Here is a 24,621-nt window from a genome sequence, read left to right as displayed (position 1 = left end):
TTTGGGCACGAAATTTTACAACCTGGATGATTCATCGCTGAGTTAGCAAACATAGCTAAATATTTGATCAGATGTAATAGCAAGACGATATACTATCATTGTTAATAGATTGGGTCTAACTCAAACCGGTTGACCCGAGCGTATGATGCCTATGAAACCGCCATTGTTCTACGTCATGATTGACGTCATAAGATATTAAACATGTAAGTTGCTTCATTAACCTTTGCGCCTTTGATACACTGTCAAGCATATTTCAGAGGTACAGAATTAAATATAGATTGATATGGTTTCCTGTTTGTAAAAATCCTCATCATAGCTCATAAATGATTTTGTATCAATTGCAACAATAGATATGAAGGCCTGGTGTACTGAATAGTCAACATATTGTAAGTATTTTGTGTGTATGGTGATAAAAGCAATCCATATTAGCCCTGGAGTAATGACATTACACGTTTACATCAGGGTAATTCATAGCTTAATATAATACCAAAGCGTTATATTCTAAATCCTTACCCACATATAAAAACCAGCAGCGTGTACAATCTAAGGGAATATCGTTTACAAGTGTTCAGAAAATTTGCGGTCGAACCACTGTGCGATGAAATGGGTTAAATATCTGCTGATTTCGCACCTAGTCGTGATCACGTGCCCGTGACTGCCAACGCGAGCTAAGTAAGCAAACGAACTCTACCAGTTTGTTTTGGCAAAGTATTTGTTTAATGCACAAACAGAGATATAGGTATTGCCTACGTAGGAAGTTATTGGCTTTTTACCCTTAAAAGGTCTTGGCAAGCTGCATAATATTTGACCTACTTTTATTTAACATGATAGCGTTGTCAACAAGTTTATTCACAGGTTAATGGACTATAGAACGTGCAATTAGATTCAGCTTATGCTGTGATAATTACATGTTTGTTGCAAAAGAACTCTACATCTTCAATAAAGGTTGGTTCGCTTTGACTAATATCCTCGGATCGTTGCGGATTCCTGTTACTTTAATTTCCACAACCAATGAGAATTCCACTTTTACCTGAACATCGAAAAGTGGTCACTTCAAATGTTGGACTCTGCATGAAAATTAACAAGCTATTTATAAATTAGGCTATTTATATACGCAGCAGGCGTTTTTAAGGTTTGACTATGGCGACCGCTAAGAGATTTCAAGAGACCACAAACCTTTGAAGATTAACTGCTAATTTTCTGCTGCAGTTGCAGAAGTATAAATTCTGAGAGACCGTTGAAGAAATTTAATAGACCGTTTTGGTTTCCAAAAACTCCATTCATAAGACAGACGTTGTTGCAGCTACACACCAGTATATTAGAATTTTGTTTGTCTTGAATTTGGTCTGTTTATTCGACCACCATGCTAAAAATTTTTCATGCTAAAACTTGCTTTCATAAATTCATTGTATTTAGACGAAATAGTACGTTTTTATTAAAAAACGTCGCCCACTTATGGAACGACTTTGTCTTCCATTTCTACACCAGATGGCAGAAAAGGGTGCTAGCGTCGAAAAAGCCATTTGTAAAGGTTTAATATCGATATAAAGTATTCAGTTCTACCGTACTACGCAGTTAACCAATCTGCAGGGACAATTCCTTCAGAAATGGGAGACGTTTTGCTGTGTACAAAATCAAACTTCAATGAACAGTCTATTTCGTTTATTTGCACATTGCTTCATATAGGACGATTATATCGTTTACAGCTAAAATAGATTTGTGCAATATCACATCTAACAATTTTAAGTGGTATGAATGGGAGCAATAAACTCTGCTCAACAGCTCGTTATCGCCCCCTGCTGTATAGTTACGCAATAAGTCAAAGCTTTCTTGTACAATGCCCTGCCCGTCCAGACAAAATCGCAATTGTTTTCAAAAGCAATGACCATAAAGTCAAAGTTGCTAAAAAGTCAATTATTTAATCTCTTACAAAATAATTCTTTAATCGTGATTGCATTGCGGCAAAGCGTTTATTCATGTCAGACGCTAAAAGACGTTTTTAAATGTCTTTTGTCTCTCCAGTATCCATCTGATTGTCTGTATGCCCTCATATGTGTGTGTTTGTCTGTGTCCGTCAGCCAATTAGATCAATGGTGGAAAAAATTATACCATAAAATGACTTTTGTTGAAATGTTTATTTGAAACAAAATTTTAAAAGACTTAATGCAATAGTATCACTTCGCATACATTTTTACAAAGCTGCGTAAAGTCATGTGGAATTATCATGCTACGTACAGTTAATAGATGAATAACATAGAGTAGTCTATTTCAGCTTTCGTCATTACTGAAGATTTCTTTAACAACCTTCAAAATTCGAAATAATCGTTCTACCATCTTCATGAAGCTTTTTATTCTTCGGGTCAAGACATTTCCTCCTTCTGGATGAATCAGAAGTTTTAAAATCCGGTTTCGCTCTTCCTTGTTTACTCCGTCATACATCCGTACGAGAAAAACAATCATTCCAAACATGCGGAAATTTAAAACGTGATTAATGGTTTGTGAAAGTCGTTTGACTTTCACGTGATTTTAAGCGACAAGTTTTGCCTATTATTTTAAAAACAAAAATTTAGTAGCTTAATAACATTTAAAAACACTTTGAAACAAGTTCTTGTTTCTGTTTTTCGTCACTTCACTTATAGCCTACTTTGCTCTTGGAAACAAGCATTGTTTTGGCAAAGATTAATTATGATTGTACTGTATTGTACTATCGATTCAAATGATATCAGTTAGTACTGAAAAAACTAATTTCACTCAAGAAATATAATTTGCTTTTTGTCAAACAAAAACGAAACAATCACGTCTAGTTTGTTACTCACATCCACAGCTTTATGACGTATACAATCATTGCGTAAAGAAGAAGTACAATCGCTGAACTAATCAAAACCTGCATCGTGACGTTATTCTCTACCTGTGGCCTACATAGTACACTAATTAAAGTTAATTGTTAGCAAAGTACCAAGGCATTTACACTGTTTACAAAACAATTGTTATAAAAGGTATTACTTTTACAATGAATGGTCTTCAATAAACGTATAGGTACAGGTGAAGATATGATAACAATAGGTTTCTGACGTCATCGTTACCTCATGTTATTTGACCCTCTCTTTTCAGAATTATTAGTTTCTCCAATATTTTTATCAACAGTCGTCACGCAAAGCGCGGCTTGTTTTGTCTGTTTGTTTGTCTGATTCTTTTTTCAGGCCATGGCCTTGAAAACTTTGTTTTCCAATATGAAGCAATCTTGTTTGGTCGATGCCCTTCTTGTCACGCTGTCGGCAGAATTTAAATTGTAAAACTTGAAATTGTCAGCACAAACAATGATAAAATTTTTGTTTTTGGAAACTATTTGTGTTGCAACCCTTTCCAACGCTAAGGTCTTAGAAACACAGAATTAATTATAAATAAACAAATAAACGCAATTTCTAGTATTTTTCGCATTATTTCAGCTATACAGTACTACTGGACACTAGGCAATATCAAATCAGTTCAGCATAAAATAAACTACAAGAACAAAGTTTTATTTCAAAATATTAAACGTTGTATGTTTGCATTTACTTTTCCTCCGCAATTTCATTGTCTTTTGCAGCCCTTCTTTTCATCGTATAACTGGCTTAAAACTCAAGCTTTTTTGCACAAATTGCTGCTCTTCAACTGTGAGGTGAGATTGTGAGGGCGCTTGCTTATGCTCTTGTCAATATTTAATTCCAAGCTTGGATAAAATGCTATCCACTAGGCGACAATACAGCTTAATTGCTTAATATACAAACAAACGCCAATGCTGTATATGACCCAAGCAGTTTGAAACTGAAAAGGTTAAATTCAAACAAATTACACTGTTTACATCCAGAACATTTTTTTCCTTGTCTTTATCATACAGTCGTTATGTTTTCTGTTGTAAATTACTCATTACACGAAAATTTTCTAAACAAATAAGACGGTTAACAACTCACTGTGAGTCAGCAAACATACAGCTCACATATCGATACTTACTACGTAATCTATTGGCCAAAATTATAGTAGCAAACAGATTTTTGCGGAAGTGCTTGGAGTGGTTTGGGAATTTTCATTTTGAAGAATTTTTCAGAAACTTGAAAGCGAGTTTTTTTATAATACCATCGTGACTTCAACAAACTGATGTGTACAAACACGTCTGCTGACGTTCATTAAATTATCAGGTCATTTTGTTTATCATAACACGTTTCGGTATTTTCATAAAGCTGGCTTCGTGACAGCGTTGTGGCAAAAAATGTTCATGGAAATAATGGTATTTACGATTTTAGTTACAGCAAATGTATAAATAAAGCTTTTTTATCGTCATATAGCCATGAGTTCATATATGTGTTTATGTATACTCAAAATATATAAACATTACTCCAAACTTCAGCAGGCTTTATAATTCTTTCTAACTTTTTTTGAGACTTCTGATGCTATCGATGCAGATTTCACTTACCTTTTATTGGAAGTGGATTTCACAAACATTGGTTGAATTTAAATGATTATAAAATTTGAACAAAAATTTAATTAAATTACAGAGAAAGCATAAATACATAAATGTCCATTTGTGTTAACCACAATCTATAAAGTGAATCATCAAGCTTTAATTTGGTAAGCAACTGTGGTAAATGGTGCCAAAATATTTTTATTTCAAGAAACTATACTTATAAGAAAGTGGAAAATCTTTGTAACATATTCAATGTTTTGTAAACAACGAATGACCGTTGTAAATCGATTTGAAAAAAAAATAATTTTAACCAAAAGTACTTTAACATTAATTACTTGCTGCAATTGCTAAATAAGGATAATTATTTATTTGTCGCTTAAATACTAATCACCAGACAAATAACATAATTAACGTAGAACTGAACGTTGTACGTTTATTTTAGGTTGGATGGCATTTATCCAAAACACCCTCACGGATATTTAGGCTTCCACGTACTGGTTGCTCCACAAAATAAACAGAGCAACAATCTGGAAGATCACTGGATGATTGTGATACGAAGATATAGATCCGACGCGGCAGCAATCTGTAGTTACCAAGTAAACGAAATTGTACACTAAGTTTTCTTTTTATGTTTATATTCGATTTAATATACATGTGTAACGATTATTTTCTCGTTCGTATAGCCAGGCTTAATTTCACATTTACGGTGAACCGCGACACCTTTAACTGCACGTAACTGTGCGTAACTGTGAGTAACTGTGCGTAACTGTGCGTAACCTTCCACTGCGAGACTGTGTAACGTTATCATTTATCACGCTAATGAAACAAACCAATGATCTTCGACAAGCCACATTTTATTGGTCTCGGCCAGACGCCGACTCAGACTCTCCCCCCCCCTCTTTAAAAAGCGCACAATCTTTATATATAACAAAGGTGCCAAATCACGTGATTAAAATAGTTAACAAAAGCGTAAAAGGTGCTGATTGGTAAAAACGCTTCAAACGAAAACACGATGATAAGTAACAACACAACAGGTGAGGAACAAAGTCCGTAACACATGTATTTTTTCAAGGTTTATCTTTATTCATTTTTAGCAAAAAAGTGAATGAGGAACACTTTCTGACAACTCGGTATATACAACGACAAAGCAAACACAGTTTTGATGAAATGATTTGTATAAAGGCAAATAATCGCGTCAATGTAAATTCCCCGAAGGTGAAAGAAAAATCCTGTTCAGCTGCGAAACGGTTCTCTCGACAAATGATGTCATAACACGTGACTTTGAAAAAAGTGCCTTTGAACAAAACTAGCGTGTCAAAGGAGATACAGTAATTTCATTTTGATGTAATTTCATGTATTATGATAAGCAGAAGTTTATGTACACGTATTTTAAATGGAAATAATTAGATCAAAAAAATAAGCCCTGTCTTGTGATTGCTATCATTTGACTTATATCTAACTAAACAAACAAAACAAACGTATTGCAGGAATCCATGTAGGACTATGTCGTTAAATGATCCATGTTATGCTTTATTAAATTCTGATCCGTGTTGATTATCTTTCACGCTACAATCAAATAATATGCTACAACCGATGAAGACCTAAAGCAACAGTCATGGAGCATTCTTATTGAGGTTCTGGTTGTTGTATGTTTATTAAGTATGGTTGAAGTTCATTCATCCAATACTTTTCCTGGTCGGATAACCTTCTATGTATTGGTTTTTCCACAAAATAAACGGAGTAGCACGCCACAATAACCGGGTTTCCCTTGTAGAACTCTGGATGCTTTTTTTGATAATGAATTTTGAGGGCTTGGCAATTATTTTCTTCTCGGCATTGTAAACCTTTCCAAGCTTGCATATGTCCTTTTGTCCATCTTTCAGTGAAGCTTTTATCTGTTTTTCCCACGTATGCTGCTTGGTTGTTAGGACATTTCTTACACACAGCAATATATATCCCGTAATTGCTGCAGTTTAAATCTGCTTTAACCTTTATAAGCTTTGTTCCTACTTTAAAAGAACTGACATCAGCGCGCACCATGCCACGATGAGTAGCGCTGCCTTTCTTACACAAGTCACATTCAGGCTCTTCACAGGGGTTTGAATAATGTTCCATTACTTTGTAGGACCAGATAGATCTTGTAAATAGTATTATTATAATGCCTCTTTACGCAATAAGCGTCAGTTACACAACCTGGAAATGTACAAAAAAACAAAGGTAACTGTTTCATGAATATTTCAATTGATGGACAAATTAAATTAACAAATTGTGAATAAACGACACTAAAATCAGTAATTTATATAAACATTTGTAAAAAATACATTAAAATCGCAAAACTTTATACATTGCTTAGGAAACGCTTTGGAAAAAGAGTTGTTAAACTCTAAACACACATGAAATATACGTAGGCCTAATAAAGCTGTTTTTTATAATATTGCCCTGAATTTCGATTAACATACGCTAGCAAAAGAGCTGAAACTGTTCCTAACAATTACTCAAGCTGCTGCAAACCTAAAGAGTTAAACGACTACTGCCCTACATAAAGGCTTGTAATGAAGCGATTTCATTGACCCTGCAAAAGAAGGAACCTCTCGCTCACTTGTTTTCTCATCAAACAAACGATGAAACCAGGAAACGTGGTAATATTCCACTCGATATCTTTCTTACACACTTTCTAATAAAAAATCTCCCAAAGTTGCAATCTATTAATTTTGATAAAAACATTTTTATTCCACTTGTTTACTAAAAGACCGAAAGATTATTGGATGATGTTCGTGGTAATGATGTTTGAGAGCTGGACAATTACTTTTTTAAAAGCATTCGCTGTGGTTCCAATTTATCCTATGCTGGGTCCATCTAGAAGAGAAGCTTTCTCCTGTTTTTTCCTACGTAAGCTGCACGGCATTTCTTACAAACGGCAACGTATATGCCGTAATTGTTGCAGTTTAAAGCTGGAACGGAAAGATATACACGCTTTGACTCAGCTGTGAAAGAGTTCACGTTTGGCACCATGCTTTTAGTGTGGCCACCACGATTACCACACAGAGCACAACTACCACAAGGACGAGATAATGCCATAATTTCTGGTTAAAATAACTATAACATTTAAAAGGATTAACATTTAAAAGCTGATGCTTTTATGAAAGGATGGTTTATATTAATAACATTACATATTACTAACATTTACTTTTCCTAAACTCAGCTTTTCCCAAAAGGTTTGCTAAAGATTTTTCTAATTTTGTCACAAAATCTGTTTATTGATAACGCGCCCAATTTAAACAATTCGTGAAAACGCTGACTCTTTGTAAGTCGATTGCTGAACTCTGATCATTAATGGTTCGACCATTTTTGAACCAACGGAATAAACCGGCAACATGTTTAGGAGATCGTGTTATATATTGACACGATAATCACGTGATTGTAATTTCCCTAAAGCGAAAAAATCCTCTTCTTTCGTAAGCAATACAAAACCTCTTTTTAATTAAACGACTGACGTCACGGCACGCGATTCTGTCGTTTATTACAACGGGCGCGAAAAACTGACAACGTCTTTCTTGATTGTTGCACATAAGCAGGAGTTTAAATAAATTAGTTTTATGAATTTATAATGTGAATATGAATGAATAATAATAATATAATAATATGAATGTGAATTAGAAATTTGTGAAAAATATTTAAAAGACTATAACTGCGATTTCGTATAAGGTTCAATTGACATATTTTATAAATGTTAAATTTAATTGCGATCGTCATTTGCATTTTAGCTGTTCTTTAAATATCTGCAATGTTTGTTTCAGTTATATTTTCATCTTATTGAGATAATAATATACAGATTCGACGCGGCAAATGAGCTTGAAAGCAAGATATAATTAATTTTTTGTTTCAAAGCATTTTATTCATAAATTTACGAAATCTACAATCTATAAGTTTGGATTAAAATTTTCCTATGTTGCTTGTTTATTAAAATATAAGCATATTGACATAGAAATATGTAGTTACCAAGTACAGTAAACGATATTGTACACTAAGATTTCTTTTTATGTTTCCTTAAAAACGCGCCGTTTATGCCGAACGTTCGGGCTCAGGTTTGAGTTCGGTACACTATTGATGTACGGTAGTGTATTTCAAATTATTCTAACTTATTTTGAGCGGAAGAAAAATGTAGAAAATTATTTAACAAATCAATTTATAAATAATTATATATAATAACTAAAAGCGACTAAGGCAAGGGCTCACAAAATTGCAAACAGAAATATAATATATAATAATTCAGTGGCAGACCCGTAAACTACTTTCGCTGTTAACTCGATATCTAAAACGACAAAGCAAACACACTTTTAATGAAATGATTTGTATAAAGGCAAATAATCGCGTCAATGTAAATTCCCCGAATGCGAAAGAAATATCCTGTTCAGCTGCGAAACCTTTCTCTCGACAAATGACGTCATAACACGTGACTTTGTAAAAAAAGTGCCGTTGAACACAACTAGCGTGTCAGTGGAGATATAGTAATTTCATATTGTTGTAGTTTCAGAAGTTTATGTACACGTATATTATAAATGGAAAAAATTAGATCAAAAAAATAAGTCCTGTCTTGTGATTGCTATCATTTGACTTATATTCAACCTGGAATTCTGATCATATTGTTTTGTGAGGTGGCCATTTAGTGGCTATAGTCAAGTCTTACTATTTTAACGATTAATCAGTTTCTGGCCAAGTCTGAGACAAGATCGCAAAATTATAGCGTGGCACGTGGACTCTTTCAAAGTAGGCGCTTAAGTGAATACATTAACAAACCTTTTCTGAATGTTTTCTTTCTAAAAGTTTTTTCTTTCAACTTTTGTTACTGACTCAGCCATTAACACCGAGAGGGACGTTGTATGTTTACTGAAGATCCAAGACCGTTTATCCAATCCCTTTCACGGCAATCTATTCTTCTAGGTGCTGGTTGCTCCACAAAATAAACGGAATAACACTCCGCAAGATCCGGTTTCCTCGAAAAGATCCTTGGATGATGTTCGTGGTAATGATGTTGGAGAGTTGGACAATTACTTCTTTGAGGGCATTCGCTGTGGTTCCAATTTGTCCTATGCTGATTCCATCTAGAAGAGAAGCTTTCTCCTGTTTTTCCCACGTAAGCGGCACGGCAATTCTTACAAACGGCAACGTAAATGCCGTAATCGCTGCAATTTAAAGGGGCTGAGAGAGATACACGCTTTGACTCAGCTGTAAAAGAGTTGACGCTGGGCACCATGCTTTTAGTGTGACCTCCATAATTACCACACAGTGCACAACTACCACAAGGACGAGATAATGCCATAATTTCTGGTTAAAATAACGCTAATTTTAACTACACACTGTTTGAAATGCGACACTTTTGTATTACAATCTATATAGAAACAAAGCAATTAAAATCTGTTTAGTAATAAACATATAAAAAATATTTACTGTATCATTTACTATATTATTTCTGTATAGCACTTTTGCGTAGAAGTTAAAATATATTATTTTGTAAACTTTCCTGTTCAGCAAAAATTTCTTTCTTCACTATTAAGTCATTTATATGTATATATATATATATATGAGACATGTGAGAAAGTGCCAGAATAAAGAAACCGGATAAACATTTAAAAGCTGATGCTTTTATGAAAGTATGGTTTATATTAATAACATTACATATTACTAACATTTACTCTTCCTAAACTCAGCTTTTCCCAAAAGGTTTGTGAAAGATTTTTCTAATTTTGTCACAAAATCTGTTTATTGATAATGCGCCCAATTTAAACAATGCGTAATTGACACTGACTCTTTGTAAGTCGGTTGGTGAACTCTGATCATTAATCGTTCGACCATCTTAGAACCAACGGAATAAACCGGCAATACGTATTGAGGAAATCGCTTTATATATCGTTATATAGTCACGTGATTGTAATTTCCCTAAAGTGAAAATATCCTCTTCTTTCGAAGGCAATTCGCAATCGCGCATTGCGCAATGATATCGTAATGATATCGCGCAATGATATCGTTATATAGTCACGTGATTGTAATTTCCATAAACCGAAAGAACCTCTTCTTTCGTAAGCAATGCAAAACCTTTTTTTCATTAAACGACTGACGTCACGGCACGTGATTCTATCGTTTTGTTTAAACTGGCGCGAAAAACTGACAACAACATCTTTAGTTGTTGCTCATAAGCAGGAGTTTAAATAAATTAGTCTTTTGAATGTTTAAAATAAGTGACTTTGAAATTTATGAAAAATAGTTAAAGGACCATAACGACCCAATAGAGATATGGCATAAACGTCAGTAACACCGCGATTTGAAAATGATTCTCGAATGTTCTATTCTCAAGAAAAAAGCAAATGCCTTCAACACTACAACCAGTTCCATGTGGTGGGGAGAGATTTTTAGGTGAATCCCCACGGGCATGTGTTGCAATACAGTATGAGGACCCACGTTTTGCACCATTTTATTTATTGCTCAAAATTTACACAGCCAACAACCCTGGCCGGCCAATTGTTTCTGGCAACAGTACACTCACAGAGATGATATCTGGCTATGTAGAAGGTGTGTTAAAACTATATATAACGTCCACATTAGCATCATTTTTTATTCAAATTATATGATTTAAGTGCTAATGATTTATATGATTTTGTGTCGTCCAAAACTCCAAATATTTTTGTCAATGCGTGTCTAGACTCGTAGTAATTCTATTTCCTTATCTTAAATTCCTTTCACACTGTCCTTGTGATCGTGGATGTGAAAGGACTATATACGAGCATTACTCACGAAGCCTGTCTACAGGCCATCCGTCGTAGCCTTCCACCTAACGACACCTCTACCGTTGCCGAATTTTTAACTAAATTTATTAGTATTAATGACTAAAAGACTAAAGACTAAAATGCTGTGGGAATCCAAGAATTACAATAACTTTTACGTAAATGCTTACAACTAGACCAACCAGCACTTCTAACATCACAACTAATACTGTTAACAAGCATAGTGTTACTACGTTTGAAACGGTATAACACCTTTGCTGCCTTAAATTGAGTGAAACACAAGGATCTCGAAGCACTGAACACTACTGTACCAGGCCCAATGGAGATATGGCTGCCACTTTCCCCATAAACGTCGGTAACATCGCGATTTGAGAGTGTTTCTCGAATGTTCTATTCTCAAGAAAAAAGCAGATGCCTTCAAAGCTACAACCAGTTCAATCTGCTCTGGGAGGCCGGTGGGGAGAGGTTTTTAGGTGAATCCCAACGGGGATGTGTTGCAATACAAAATAAAGACCCAGTATTGCACCGTTTTATTTATTGCCCAAAATTCACACAGTCAATAAACCTGGCCGGCCAATTGTTTCCGGCAACGGTACACTCACAGAGATGATATCTGGCTATGTACAAGGCGTGTTAAAACCATCTGCATCTGGAAGCAGCAGTTACATCCAAGACACCACTGAATTTCTGAAAATTTAGCTGATGCTTTTATGAAAGTATGGTTTATATTAATAACATTACATATTAACAAAATTTACTTTTCCTAAACTCAGCTTTTCCCAAAAAGTTTGGGAAAAATTCTACGTTTGTCACAAACTCTGTTTATTGATAAAGCAACAATTCTAACAATTCGGGAATGGCGCTGACTCTTTGTAAGATGATTGCTGAATTCTGATCATTAGAACCAAAGGAATAAATGGGCCACGTGTTTAGGAAATCGCGTTATATAGCGACAGGATAATCACGTGATTGTAATTGCCTTAAAGCGAAAAAATCCTCTTCTTTCGTGAATGGAAATGTGAAAAGTGAATGAAGAAGACTTTCCAACAACTCGATACATACAACAAAAAAGCAAATTAACTGTTAATGAAATGGTTTGTATAAAGGCAAATAATCGCGTCAATGTAAATTCCCCGAAGTCGAAAGAAATATCCTGTTCAGCTACGAAACCGTTCTCTCGACAAATGATGTCATAACACGTGACTTCAAAAGGAATTACCGTTGATCACAACAGACGCCGAAAAAGATGTTACTTCAATGTATTTTGACATCTTGGTAGAAATCCAGGTAAATATTTTTTAAATATGCATCTTTACATATGAAAAATATAGCACATGCTGTGATCGATTGTCACCATTAGGCCAAACCAATCTGGAATTTTGATCCTGCTGTTTTGTAAGGTGGCCATTTATTATAGTTACTTTTATCGAACCTTATTATTTTAATGAATTATATGGGTTTGTGGCGGCGTCTGAGCCATGAACGCAGATCTTTGCGTCGCAGGTTGACTCATTCCTAAGCATACGCTTTGGTGAATATATAGTAGCAAATGTTTTTTGGAAGTTTTTTCTTTAATTTTTTTTATTGATATGTTGAAATTACCGACAGGACGTTCGATTTGTAATTCCAAAAGAATGCCATAGGCTTGTCAGGGAAAGCACCTCAATCATGCCATGCTAGCAGACATAAGCGGCCGCCATTTTTCGTCTGTTGAATCAAATAAATCGATATTCTTTGCTGATGTCGATGATTACTGGGTTTGTGTATTCCTACTGAAACAAATGTGTCTATATTGTTGCCATATTTATTATACTTTATTCAATTGGTGTTGAGCACTTGTTGGGTGTCGATACTTTTTTTAGTGTTTACGCATTTATTTTGTGCCATTTATCAATTGATCTGTTTTGTTTGTTTTTGATTTTTTATCGTTTGTACTGAAAGGGTTATTTCGTTTATAATTTCCACATTTTCGTTTTGCAACTTTGCATTAATATTATTAGTTTTTCGCATTTGATGCATGGACCAATTTTGCCATCGGCATTCCCTTCTTATCGTATCGGATTCCTGCGTTTACTACTGGTGAATTTTCAAATCAATTTGGCACTGGCAGTTCGGTAGAGAGTGTTGATTAAGCAACAGCTTTTATTGGTACAGCTATTTCCTTCTGCTAGATTGTCTGACCAGGTCTGTGTAAGTTGCTTACAGGATGAGACGTCGCAGCGATTTAGTGGTTTTGCATCTCGCTTTTCTTAACTAATGATGTTCACTTTTATTTGATCAAGTATCGTGCCTTATCCGGGTGTTTTAATCTTTTCAATATACCAGCACTATCATGGTGACTTTGGTGTGACGGTTCGCCGTAAGGAAGCTAACACCTGGCTTCCGTGTCTTGCGTAACAGATATATCAGTTTTTTGTGACATTATTCGCTTTCTGCAGGTTGTCCTTATATTTAAGACCCGATCAACGGTAGCCCTGGAGTAAAAGTATAAATGAAGGCGAATGATAACAATAAGCTTTTGAAGCCACATTTACGTCATCGTTACCGTATGTTGTTTAGATCACTCTCTTCAATGTCTTTCGTTTCTCCATTACTTTTATCACCAGTCGTTATGCAAAGCGTCGTTTGTTCAGTTATGTTTTTTTTCCTCTGGTTTCTTTTCTATGAAAGAGAAAATCTTGTCTTGCTCGAGGAACCGCTTTTGTTTGGCTGATGTGCTCTTTGCAAACGGTTGGAAGCATTTAACATGCGGAACAGTTTTTTGTATGGATCACACTGGGACAGACTTGTTTCAATTTTATTACAGCACACTACGATGTTTACGAATTTGTAACAGATCTCACAAAAACTGCCTAAAAGCAATTGACCAACATTGGACAAAGCAAATATTTAATATGACTAATCAAACGTATTGCAGGAATCCATGTAGGCTTATGTCCTTAAATGATCCATGTTATGCTTTATTAAATTTTGATTCGTGTTGATAATCTTTCACGATACAATCAAATAATATGCTACAACCGATGAAGACCTAAAGGAACAGTCATGGAGCATTCTTATTGAGGTTCTGGTTGTTGTATGTTTATTAAGTATGGTTTAAGTTCGTTCATCCACTCATTTTCCCGGTCGGATAACCTTCTATGTATTGGTTTTTCCACAAAATAAACGGAGTAGCACGCCGCGATAACCGGGTTTTTCTTATCGATCTCTGGATGCTCTTCTTCATAATGAGTTTTGATGGCCTCCTCCTTGCGACTATTCCAAGCTTGCATATGTTCTGTCCATCTGGAGGTGAAGCTTCTATCTGTTTTTCCCACGTAAGCTGCTTGGTTGTTAGGACATTTCTTACACACAGCAATATATATCCCGTAATTGCTGCAGTTTAAATCTGCTTTAACCTTTACAAGCTTTGTTCCTACTTTAAAAGAACTGACATCAGCGCGCACCATGCCACGATGAGTAGCGCTGCCTTTCTTACACAAGTCACATTCAGGCTTTTTACAGGGATTTGATTGCATTACTTTTCCAAAAATTTACACTACTATATCTACCTGAGGCAAAATATTTTGTTCCAGATCTACAATAAAATAACAAGATTTAATCAAAAATAAACTGACAAGTATGGTTTGCTAAAATGCTTGCGCTAAACCATCTAATGAATTTTTGAGATTGATTATTACTTAAAACCACTTCAATCTTTAGAAGCTGTTCCAAAATTTCCGAATTCAAATCCTTTTAAGTTGAAAAGGGCAATATGATTTTTTTATCATGCGCAGACCAAGTTTTAATTATGCAAAAACCTATTTAAGCTGGTTGGTGAAGATTTTGATTAAGTGGGCCGGGAAGCCAAGTAAAGGCAATTTTCATGCCCATCTTTTTGTATGTCTTTAAGTGCCCTGGCAAGGCACAGCCGTGTGCCTTCGCAATGAGCGTCGATGCGACGACCTCTCGTACGTCGGTCTGCCTCTTTGCCGCTATATAGGCTACTTGCCAACTATAATATGCTGTTATACCTAATTATGAAGGTCGCTTGTTTAACCTATGTAACATCTACGATAAGCTGATTATTACTGTAGTATAGATTTTACAAAGTTTAACGCAGGGTTTCCCAACCGTGGGTGCGAGGTAACCTTTTAGGAGGTGCATGGGAAACCTAGGTAAAGTCAATTATTTGGATCTCGAAATACATTGGTTTTGTTTGTCGAAAGCTGCAATTCGTGGAAAAGGCCGTGCAAATTTGCATTAAATTGTTGGATTCCATCTTGAGGAAAAGTTGTCCACTGTTTGTCCCACTATCTTAATAAGACATTGCTTGAATACAGCAATTTATATTCCGTATTTTGCCAGTTCACTGCTAGAAGTGAAACATACAACAAGTGACACAACTTTAAAATGTTAGCATGCCGTTTCGCCAAACTAACGATTTCCGTTTCTGGTTTACGTCACCATGTTCTGGGGAGAGTAAGTGTTGGTGTTTTGACTTAATATTCGTCTGTCAAGTTGCGAAATGGTAGGAAAACTCATTTCGTTGAACATCTCATGACTTGAAATGCTTTGAGATTGCAAAATATATTTACCTATATTCGATCACTTAGCGGCAGGACAAAACAAAACTAGAGACGACTCACAACAAACTCTCGTTGCACTAAAGGAAATAAGAAGAAAGTTAAAAGTAAAACGAATTTGTCACAAATTGCATTAACCACGTCATGTTTCCAACTAAAAAATGTATCAAATAACAATACACAGTGATTTGTTTCAATACCAAACAAAAACAGAAAAACTTTTGCTGCAGTCAGTTTGTCGCACCTGATCACGCTTATACGTGCAAACGGAAAATTAAATCAAAAGTTAAAGGTACGAGGTGAGGAACCTGAGTTTTTGACGCTTTACTACCTCTATTGATCGAACATTTGCACGTTTTACTGAATAAGAAAGTGTAGGTCAGTATATCGACACAAGAAAACTTACTATTATTATTAGCAAATCTACAACTGACATTGCCAGTGCGCAATCAAACAAAACCTACTCCACAGAGGGATCGTTTTTAAGTGGTTCTATCGTTTAAGCGTAACCCGTACACTTAAAATAAGTTGTTTTCAAGACCGTACGAATATGGCCTATTTGTAGCAGAAGCAAGCCCTGTTCGTTGGAACCACTTATTTGCTATATGCTTGCCCATACTTTAATATCGGGTTTTTTACCCACAGTTTCCTTCTTAATTTGTGGTAATTTCGTTCTACTACAAAATCTACCAGCCAACATTTTCGTTGGCCATTGGGTTATTCTAACAGGACTAAACTTTTAAAGCTGTGTTTTTAGCTGGTGAAAGCTCTATTTTGAGCAATCCAAGAATTGCAATAACTTTTACCTAAATGCTTGCAACTAGACAAACTTGCACTTTTAACATCACAAATAATACTTCTAATACTGTAACTAGTTCTTCTACGTTTTAAATAGTGTAATACCTCAACAACCTATTTGGTAACGACTTCCAAAACACTACCAGTTGAAATATTCTCAGTTAGGAATTATTAGCAAAATTGTGATGCCCAGTACAGTACAGTACAGTACAGCCGCTGTCCAAAGGTGTAGCAAGGGATAAAACACCTCTAATTCGTTTCCAACCTCAACCCTATTTTTGGAAGAAAAAAGAAATAAAATGTTGGGTAAACGAGGGAATGAGGTTTGGGTTTCTGAGGGTTTCTGTCCAATATCAAACAGGAGATGAAACTATTTTAATTCTAAAATTAATAAAGTTTTCTTGAAAGTTCTACAAAATTGTATTCCCCAACTTTATCATGATTATTTCTCAGTATACAAAACGAACTCTACCGAGTATAATGCTCCAACATTGCTCATATCCTTTTGCCTGTTGCATACAAACGTGTATGCACGTCTAAGCAGGTTTGTAGAATAGTACATATTGGCTCGTACAACGGAAATTATATACTGTATTGATAATGTGTAGGTACTTTCCCTGAAGCGAAAGAATAGTTTATCACACGATGAATTGTGCAATTTCACGTCAAACAAATGACGTCATGATTACGGTATTTTCAAAATTTATGATAAAATCCAAGCCCAAAATGAAGCACTTTATTTCCATACGACGTATCAGGGTTGCTGATTGACAATTGTTATAAAAATTTCGGAATATTAAGCCGAATATTTTGATAACAAGCCTATTTAGGTTTTAATTTTGTTAACAGTTGAGATTGCTAATACAAGAAAAACAAGTAAAGGTTGGTACCTTCGGCACCGAGTAAATGCTTTGTTTATTCTCCATTCAGTTAAAAATTAACTAAACGACATACGTCATTATGTGCTCCAGACTCCAAAGTTGACTATTCGACCAATCTCGTTAATAATAATAATGGAACGTTCGATCGCGCTTTGCTTTTGGTTTCATTATCGCATTCATCTGATAGAATTTATCTCTGCAGGTTTCATATGTTTAGCGATATTAAAAATAAAAGTAGCAAAATTCTGATGAAGATTAATAGCTAAAATTGCTAAACAATCACCAAAAATATTATAAAATCAAAAAGGAAAACTAAAATAAAAATATTGAAATTGTTACAATATTTTTGTAAGAATGGTTTGTCAACCTTTCCAACTCAAAAAGTAAGCAAATTTCAAAACAAAATGCATCTTATTTTTGACGAAATCTTTTGCTGATGGTACGATAGTATTTTGGCGGATTTAAACCCAGCACTCCAAATTCATCTGCAGAGAGATTAAAAGGGCTCAACTAAAACCAATACAGTTAAACAATTCTCGGCTAGACATTATCAACAGAACTGGGATAGGCAGTACCAGCAACCGCCATCTCCATCTTGCACCGCCGTAGAAGGTAAGCAAACGAACTGGTTACTGACTCATAGCAACTAACATTCTAGGCTATACCTAGAACAAAGCACACATATCTATTAAGCAAAAAAGGTTTTCTCAAATAATCAGTCCTTTTGCTTAGTAATCGCTACGACGTTATAAAACAAGTCAATATTTTTCTTTTTGTTCCTTTTATCCGTTTGATAGATTTCATTGGTTTCTTTGATTTACATTTAGAATATGAAATTTTTGATCTTTCATTTATTTACGATACATACTTCAAGCAGAGAAATGTAATTGTTATACAGAGTTTTCCAGGTGTAGGTCATTTTACAAACTAAATGGAATACGAAAGACGAAAGTATTAACCCTATTTTGCTTATGTGTTGCTGGGATCCAACCACAAGCTAGAAATTTGGAATTGCGCAAAAACTGCACAAGATAAAACCGAATTTTTTTGACTTTTTCTAAACTTTATCTCATCATCAGATGAATGTATTTTCATCCAATTGTGTTGGTAAAATTTTGCCAGAAATGACAAGTTTCAACACTTCTATCAAGTTATTTTTGATCTGTAGATCTTTTGGTTGTTGTGGAGAAAACATTCGAACTAAGAAAGCAGGGATACGGTTAATTACCGACCTTCTGCGACTTCCTCCTCCTTTTCTTCCTCTGACCGATTGTATGACCGTTTCTTCTTGCATTTGCATTGTTCATTTGCGATCACCAGTAAATAGTTGAAATCTTTCAAAGAAATCTCAGATCCCTCTGTAACGATTAATTTTGTAATCGGCAAAATATTCTTCACCCTTGCGAATTGTAAGTAAAATATATTACAATCTTGTCAATCACGTGAAGAAACGGCGATATAAAAAATTTTTTTTGAAAAACTATGCAGTTTAGTAGAAGATGTGCGCGGATGTATAAACCAGGTGTTGCGTATAATTAGTATTTAACATTTTTACCTTAATTAGTCAAGAATGACCGTCATAGCTTTTGTAGTTTGTTTGATATAGGCCGTTTAAAAGTTGTGGGTGGGATCCAGTCAGATAGATGTAGTACCGTACCAAGCGTGAAAAAATGTGCCTGATGCGCAAAACCAATTAAGTGTCGCATTGTTAGTAAATACGTAAACGTTTTTGCATCTAACAAACGTTCTCTCCTAAAACGTGTGCATTTTAAAATTTTTACCAATTGAAAAAACTGCAACAACGAACGCCTACTGTGACATGTAGTGAGTGATGTTGGGCTTTATGTCATTTTCAATGAAATGTGCTATAAACGTTTTGGGAGACTGAAGCCAGTGTTACGTTCGTCTTTTTTTTCAGTCCTTGGTGTCGTTACGTCAAGATAGCTTCTGCCCATTGAGTTCATTCCTCAACCATATACACACAAATGTAAGAAAAAAAGCAACACAACCAAACACTAAGACAATATGTACAATTAATTGCTGTAGGCAATTATGTAGCTGGTAGATATGACAGTATTGAATTCGGCTTAGCCCGTCAAAAGTAAGTATGTATGGTAAGCAGTAATAAAAAGGAAATAATGATGGATGGTGCAACTATGGTGCGTGGTGATGAGGTTGAGCAGCTTTCAGAAGAGAGTGAGACTTATAGTAGAATGACTGATAATAATCGATTCCGCATTTTTTTCCTAAACGATTTTGGTGTATGATCGTCGTATAGATTTGCAGACTGTGTATCAGTTTAGTGACGGAAACTATGGTGCAACTATGATGCGTGGTGATGGCAAATTAGCGTGGGAAATAGAGGAACCGACGTTTAGTACTACTTTAGTGACTCACAAAAAGTAACTGAATTGTTTCCTTGTTCCCAAAGCAGTTTAGTCTTCCTAAGAGTAACGAAGAAACTCAAACAGTTAAGAAGCCTGCACAAGTAAAAAATGCTCAGCTAAGAAAGTTTGAATGACAAACCTGCATGACGTAACTTCTCAATACTCGATCTTGATCTAAGCGTGCATTTACTTGCTTGACTGTCAAAATCTATGGTTTTTATTTATTGAAAAAATCATTCGATTTCGTTTTGGCTTCATGAATAGAGTAGCACGTTAATACGGTTGGAGAGTTAGGAGCAGAATAAGAACAAATGAAACAATTATTTTTCTGTCCTTGCCTCTTACTGTAGCCTATCTTATATCTTATATTACAGCCTGTATTATATAGCTGTCTTGTCTATTTTGAATAATTATTAATTATAATTATAAATAATAATAATTAATTTTGAACAATAACATTCAAAACTTTGATTCAATGAACTAACATGGAAAGGGTGTATCGTTTGATAGCAAGTGGGGCTATATTTCAACTACTTAAAGCATCGTTGGTTAGAGCAAGTAAGTTGTGCAAAATGTTTCTATCAAACTACATCCTATTTTTTGGCAAAGTTCAATTAAAAATCGAATGAGCTTTTCAGCCTGAATGCACAAGTACAAATAAATTTGCATGAAATGAAGAAAACGATTTCAAAAGAGTTTTCTTTTACATGTAAAAATCGTAAAATTTGAATTTAAGGTTGCTTCGAAATCATTCAAATGATGAATCAAAATGAAAAAACAATTGTTTTCATAGATTGTCCTTCATCCTGGCAAGTGATTGACAACAATCTTTTCATTTTGTCCGATCATCAAAACACCAGCAACGAGGCAGAGAATCAATGTTTAACAAATGGAGGATTTTTGGCCAACGTTGAAAATCACGACCTCATAACTCAACTCCATCTCTTAATGGATAACAAATACACAACAAGTAAGCCAAATCCGAAGAAATAACAAACAGTCAAAGAACAAACAAAACAAAGATTTTCTTCAGCTGTAAATGTTTTCCTATACTGTACAATGGTGTGCAAATACACTCTGACACAACACGCATACAGCAGGAAAACACTACATACAATTTCACTTCAACTTACAATAACATCAGCTTATATGCGACCGGGTCGAGGCTGAGGGGCTTTAGGAAGATAGTGAGACTTATAGTAGAGTAACTGATAACCGATTCCGTATTTGTTTCCTAAACGATTTTGGTGTATGATCGTTGTATAGATTTGCAGACTGTGTTCCAGTTTAGTGACGAAAAAAACCGACGCTATTCAAACACAAGGAACGTCAGTTCATCGTGGGGCATTGTTTCAGACTTTCCCCAATTTAATCTATACAAGAGGTAAAAAGTAGTTTGTTAAAAAGTTATAAAGTTTGTAGAACTCTGTGTGGTATCAATTTTATGTATTTTATTTCACAAAGTCCTACAGGCGAATACAAAACTCCGATCTACTTTTGCAAACATCCGAAAGTTAACCCCGAGAAATGGTGGGTTAATTATGGTGAATGTGATAATGGCTGGTTTCATGACTTCACCTTGTATGGTGGACAAAACTCTACCCCGGCAGTTCGAGAAATTTTTTGCTATCGTAACTCATTTTGGTCGACCAGACTGACTCTATCTCCAACGATATTAGAGCCGTACTTATGGAATGTTTCTTCAATATACATTCCCGGTATGACGTCATCATGCTTAATTCAAAGGAGTATAACGTATATCCTTCTATAGTATAAGTCTACCTTTGGAGTTCTTTGCCAGCGTAAAAATTTTAAAATTTATTTATAAATTTTATTTTAATATCGGCATTTTCAGACATCAACGTATTCATCGGAGCTCGATCAGACATCGGTGACAGCGACTGGTTTTGGAATGATGGATCTTTGCTCACTAATCCAAGTTATCTCCCAGCAAACTCCAGCGTTTGTCAGCAGATGGCTTATCATTATAATGACAACAAGACTTGGGAACTATCTCCTCATTCATGTGGATTAACAAAGGCTTACTATATTTGTCAAATTAAGTGTAAGCTAAATTTCAAAATAACGAAGTTTTTGAAAAATATGGTTGAATAATAGTATGCTGTAGTTGAACAATTTTATCTCAATCAGCTAAATAAGTTCAAACTCGCACATGTTTCATTCCCAATCAGTTGATATAGAAGCAAATCCAGTGTTATGTGATGGAACGTCACTCACAGTATCCTGGAAACCTGACCTTTTCAGTGATTTGCTTCAGTCATTAAACCTTTTGCAGGTATTATTACATTTTACAGAACACTTCATAGGAAGTAAAGTACTATTTTTGGAAATACACCGAAATAATTTTCTTGTAAGATAAATGAATTCGATTAAAGTAATATGCAATTTGAAGAATATACTAAGCACTGGTATCAACATAGTACGTGTTTTGACCTTTTCTCACTTTCGTTTGAGATTAACATAATGGGAATGAAATTTTATTCCAACTTCTCAACTGGAAGTATCATTGTTCCAAACTTGATACAAAGAGCTTCTTATTTCATAAATGTAAGTATTGCAGTTTTAGCTCTTTATTTCACACAAAATTTCTATAGTATTATGGTGATTTTTTTTTAATTAACCAAAGTGTAACATTAAAAAGATTGATCTTACATCAAATACTGAAACGTTTTATTTCTGATTTAGGCCACCGTAAGCTCTCAGGATTGCCCACGTTTCAAACTCACCAGCAACACCATAAGAGCTACAACAGGTTCCGGGTTACCCGATCCAGTCACCACTGCTTTCGTGAAGAACCAATCTAATCAGTGTGTTGTTGAGTGGATTCATAACAGCTCAGACATAAATATATTGCAATATGAGGTAAGTTTTTTTAAAACCTATATTACTCCCGTTATTTGGGGTTTCAAAAGTTATATGTATTTTACTCATGTCTGCTAAAATATTTCAGGTTTGCTTTATCTTATTGCTTTGTTCACTTCTACAATAGTTTAGTCTCAAAGCATCATATCCCCTACTTCACCATTACGCAGCAAATTATTTATAAAGTCTGATCATAATTATTATTATTTCTATAAACTTTATAAGGTCATAGCCACAAGCAACGTCAACTCAACTTCAATCGTTTTCTCAAATCTTCCTCCATTCAGCTTCCCAGCTGAACAAATACTCAGAATGGTTGTATCACTTGACATTCACGGAGCTGGTGTGGCCGTTTCGATGACGGTAAAGTTATATAAAGTATCTATAAACTATAAAGTTGTTTTAGTTTTCCAGCATATTTCGAAGAGTTATAAGAAAGGAGTTTGATGATTCAAACTTTTTCAAAGTGCAGATTCGAGCTTGTACTTGCGCTGGATCAGGTCAGTTTTCACCTGTCAGTGGCTTCTGTATTTCTCCATCCCTTCCACAATGTCAGCTGCCAGTGACTGAAACCCTGCCACCAACTCCACAGTCGATGCTTGGCATCATCGTGGGTTTGATTGGAACAAATGTGCTTACAATTGCGGTTTTTACTGTTCTTCTAATTTATTGTAGAAGGTATGCTTTTGTAATCACGTAATAATGTATTCAATGATCTTTTTGTTAAATCTAGACAATTTAATCGACAACTTTAAAGAACAATCTTACAATCTCAAGCAACTTTTTAACCAATTTCCAATAAAGGAGTTTTCTTACGATTTTAGGATTTTTAGTTTTTCTTTTAGCAATATTGGCTTTTTCTGGGTTTTTAGTTTTGCCTATTTGCTCTACGCTACCTTATTTATATTTCAGGAGAGCACCTACTGGAAGTAAGTAAAATTTTGTAAATACTGAGTTTCGTAAACTTTTCGTAAAGCTTTTTTTACCGTTTATTAAAACTAAAATTTTGTAATCAAATTATTTGAATTATAAAATGTTACAAAATTCTATAAATTGTGCTTAACTTTGCTAAAAGTGCTTTAATTATCCCTTTATTATACAATAATAATTCGCTGTTTAATAAAAATTTAAACGATAAATTTGTTTCTGCCTGTAGTTTCTGCAGAGCAAACACAATCAGCCAGCAAACATTCTATAGAAGAAAGAAATCAGGTGCAAATGCTGGTGTTTTAAACGTGTGTCATAAACTGCTTGAAGTTCTGTTTTCTAAAACTTTTTTAGCTCGCAACACTTAAACTTTTCACGTTCCAACAAAAATTTTCAGGCTATAATCAACAACCGAAACAAGCAATGTATTCCAAACTCTAAAAACGGTAAGTTTCAGAACAACCAATATACTTAGGTTTTTTACGTAAAGAACAGAACTGAAAATCTCTAAAAGTTGAAAAACTCCATTGATAGAAAGCGAACTGGACAAAAATAGTCCATGCACCAGCGCTCATTGCAATGCAATTTATGAAAATTGCATCGAGCCGGAGTCGACGTATCAGAACACATACGTAAAGTGAAATTTAAAAATATGATTGTTAAAAGCATGATGTATAAAGCTTGTTTATCAGTGGTTTGTAAATAGTGTATACACACATAGTTGATATTATTTTGTTGAATAACTTTTTCGTGTTGCTTTGTTGACGTTTGGTTTTTAATTTTTACTCAACGTAGTTTTCTCGAGATTTATGGAAAATGGTCGTCTGTTATATTGGTATTTTTTGTACGTTATGTTTATCAATTTGCTTATAAACGACGTAAATGTTAATACTCATTATTATCAATAAAAGTAATGTGGGTAATTATAAAAATGTAAAAGCAGAATTTAGTGGTCAATTT

The 24,621-nt window shown here is 34.8% G+C and overlaps 1 protein-coding gene across 2 annotated transcripts; it reads left to right on the top strand.

Annotated features, from left to right (window-relative positions):
- The first annotated feature begins 89 nt into the window (after window positions 1-89).
- Window positions 90-24,621, top strand: LOC143463089 (uncharacterized). 2 transcript variants are annotated; one of them, XM_076961460.1, is made up of 15 exons: window positions 90-945; window positions 4,884-5,037; window positions 20,645-20,821; window positions 21,118-21,235; window positions 21,316-21,569; window positions 21,707-21,916; window positions 22,044-22,147; window positions 22,327-22,419; window positions 22,558-22,734; window positions 22,960-23,097; window positions 23,207-23,412; window positions 23,647-23,663; window positions 23,891-23,946; window positions 24,059-24,107; window positions 24,196-24,621. In XM_076961460.1, exons 3-15 carry the CDS (start codon window positions 20,800-20,802, stop codon window positions 24,300-24,302), a joined length of 1,551 nt encoding a protein of 516 aa, XP_076817575.1. In that variant the 5' UTR covers window positions 90-945; window positions 4,884-5,037; window positions 20,645-20,799; the 3' UTR covers window positions 24,303-24,621. The 2 variants fall into 2 exon arrangements, with proteins under 2 accessions (XP_076817575.1, XP_076817574.1); XM_076961459.1 differs by lacking the exons at window positions 90-945; window positions 4,884-5,037 and adding an exon at window positions 20,204-20,409.

This window comes from Clavelina lepadiformis, chromosome 6 (assembly GCF_947623445.1).
Source record: "Clavelina lepadiformis chromosome 6, kaClaLepa1.1, whole genome shotgun sequence".
NCBI lineage: Eukaryota > Metazoa > Chordata > Ascidiacea > Aplousobranchia > Clavelinidae > Clavelina > Clavelina lepadiformis.
Note: the sequence above shows the minus strand (reverse complement) of the source record. Positions and strands in the feature narration are given on the sequence as shown.

What these genes read in the sequence shown, in the direction of transcription:
- LOC143463089 (XM_076961459.1), top strand. Translation starts at nt 20,337, where the DNA reads ATGGAAAGGGTGTATCGTTTGATAGCAAGTGGGGCTATATTTCAACTA. An exon ending in CAATTTAATCTATACAAGAG is followed by an intron (nt 21,236 to 21,315) that starts GTAAAAAGTAGT and finishes TATTTCACAAAG; the next exon opens with TCCTACAGGCGAATACAAAA. An exon ending in GAGCTTCTTATTTCATAAAT is followed by an intron (nt 22,420 to 22,557) that starts GTAAGTATTGCA and finishes TTTCTGATTTAG; the next exon opens with GCCACCGTAAGCTCTCAGGA.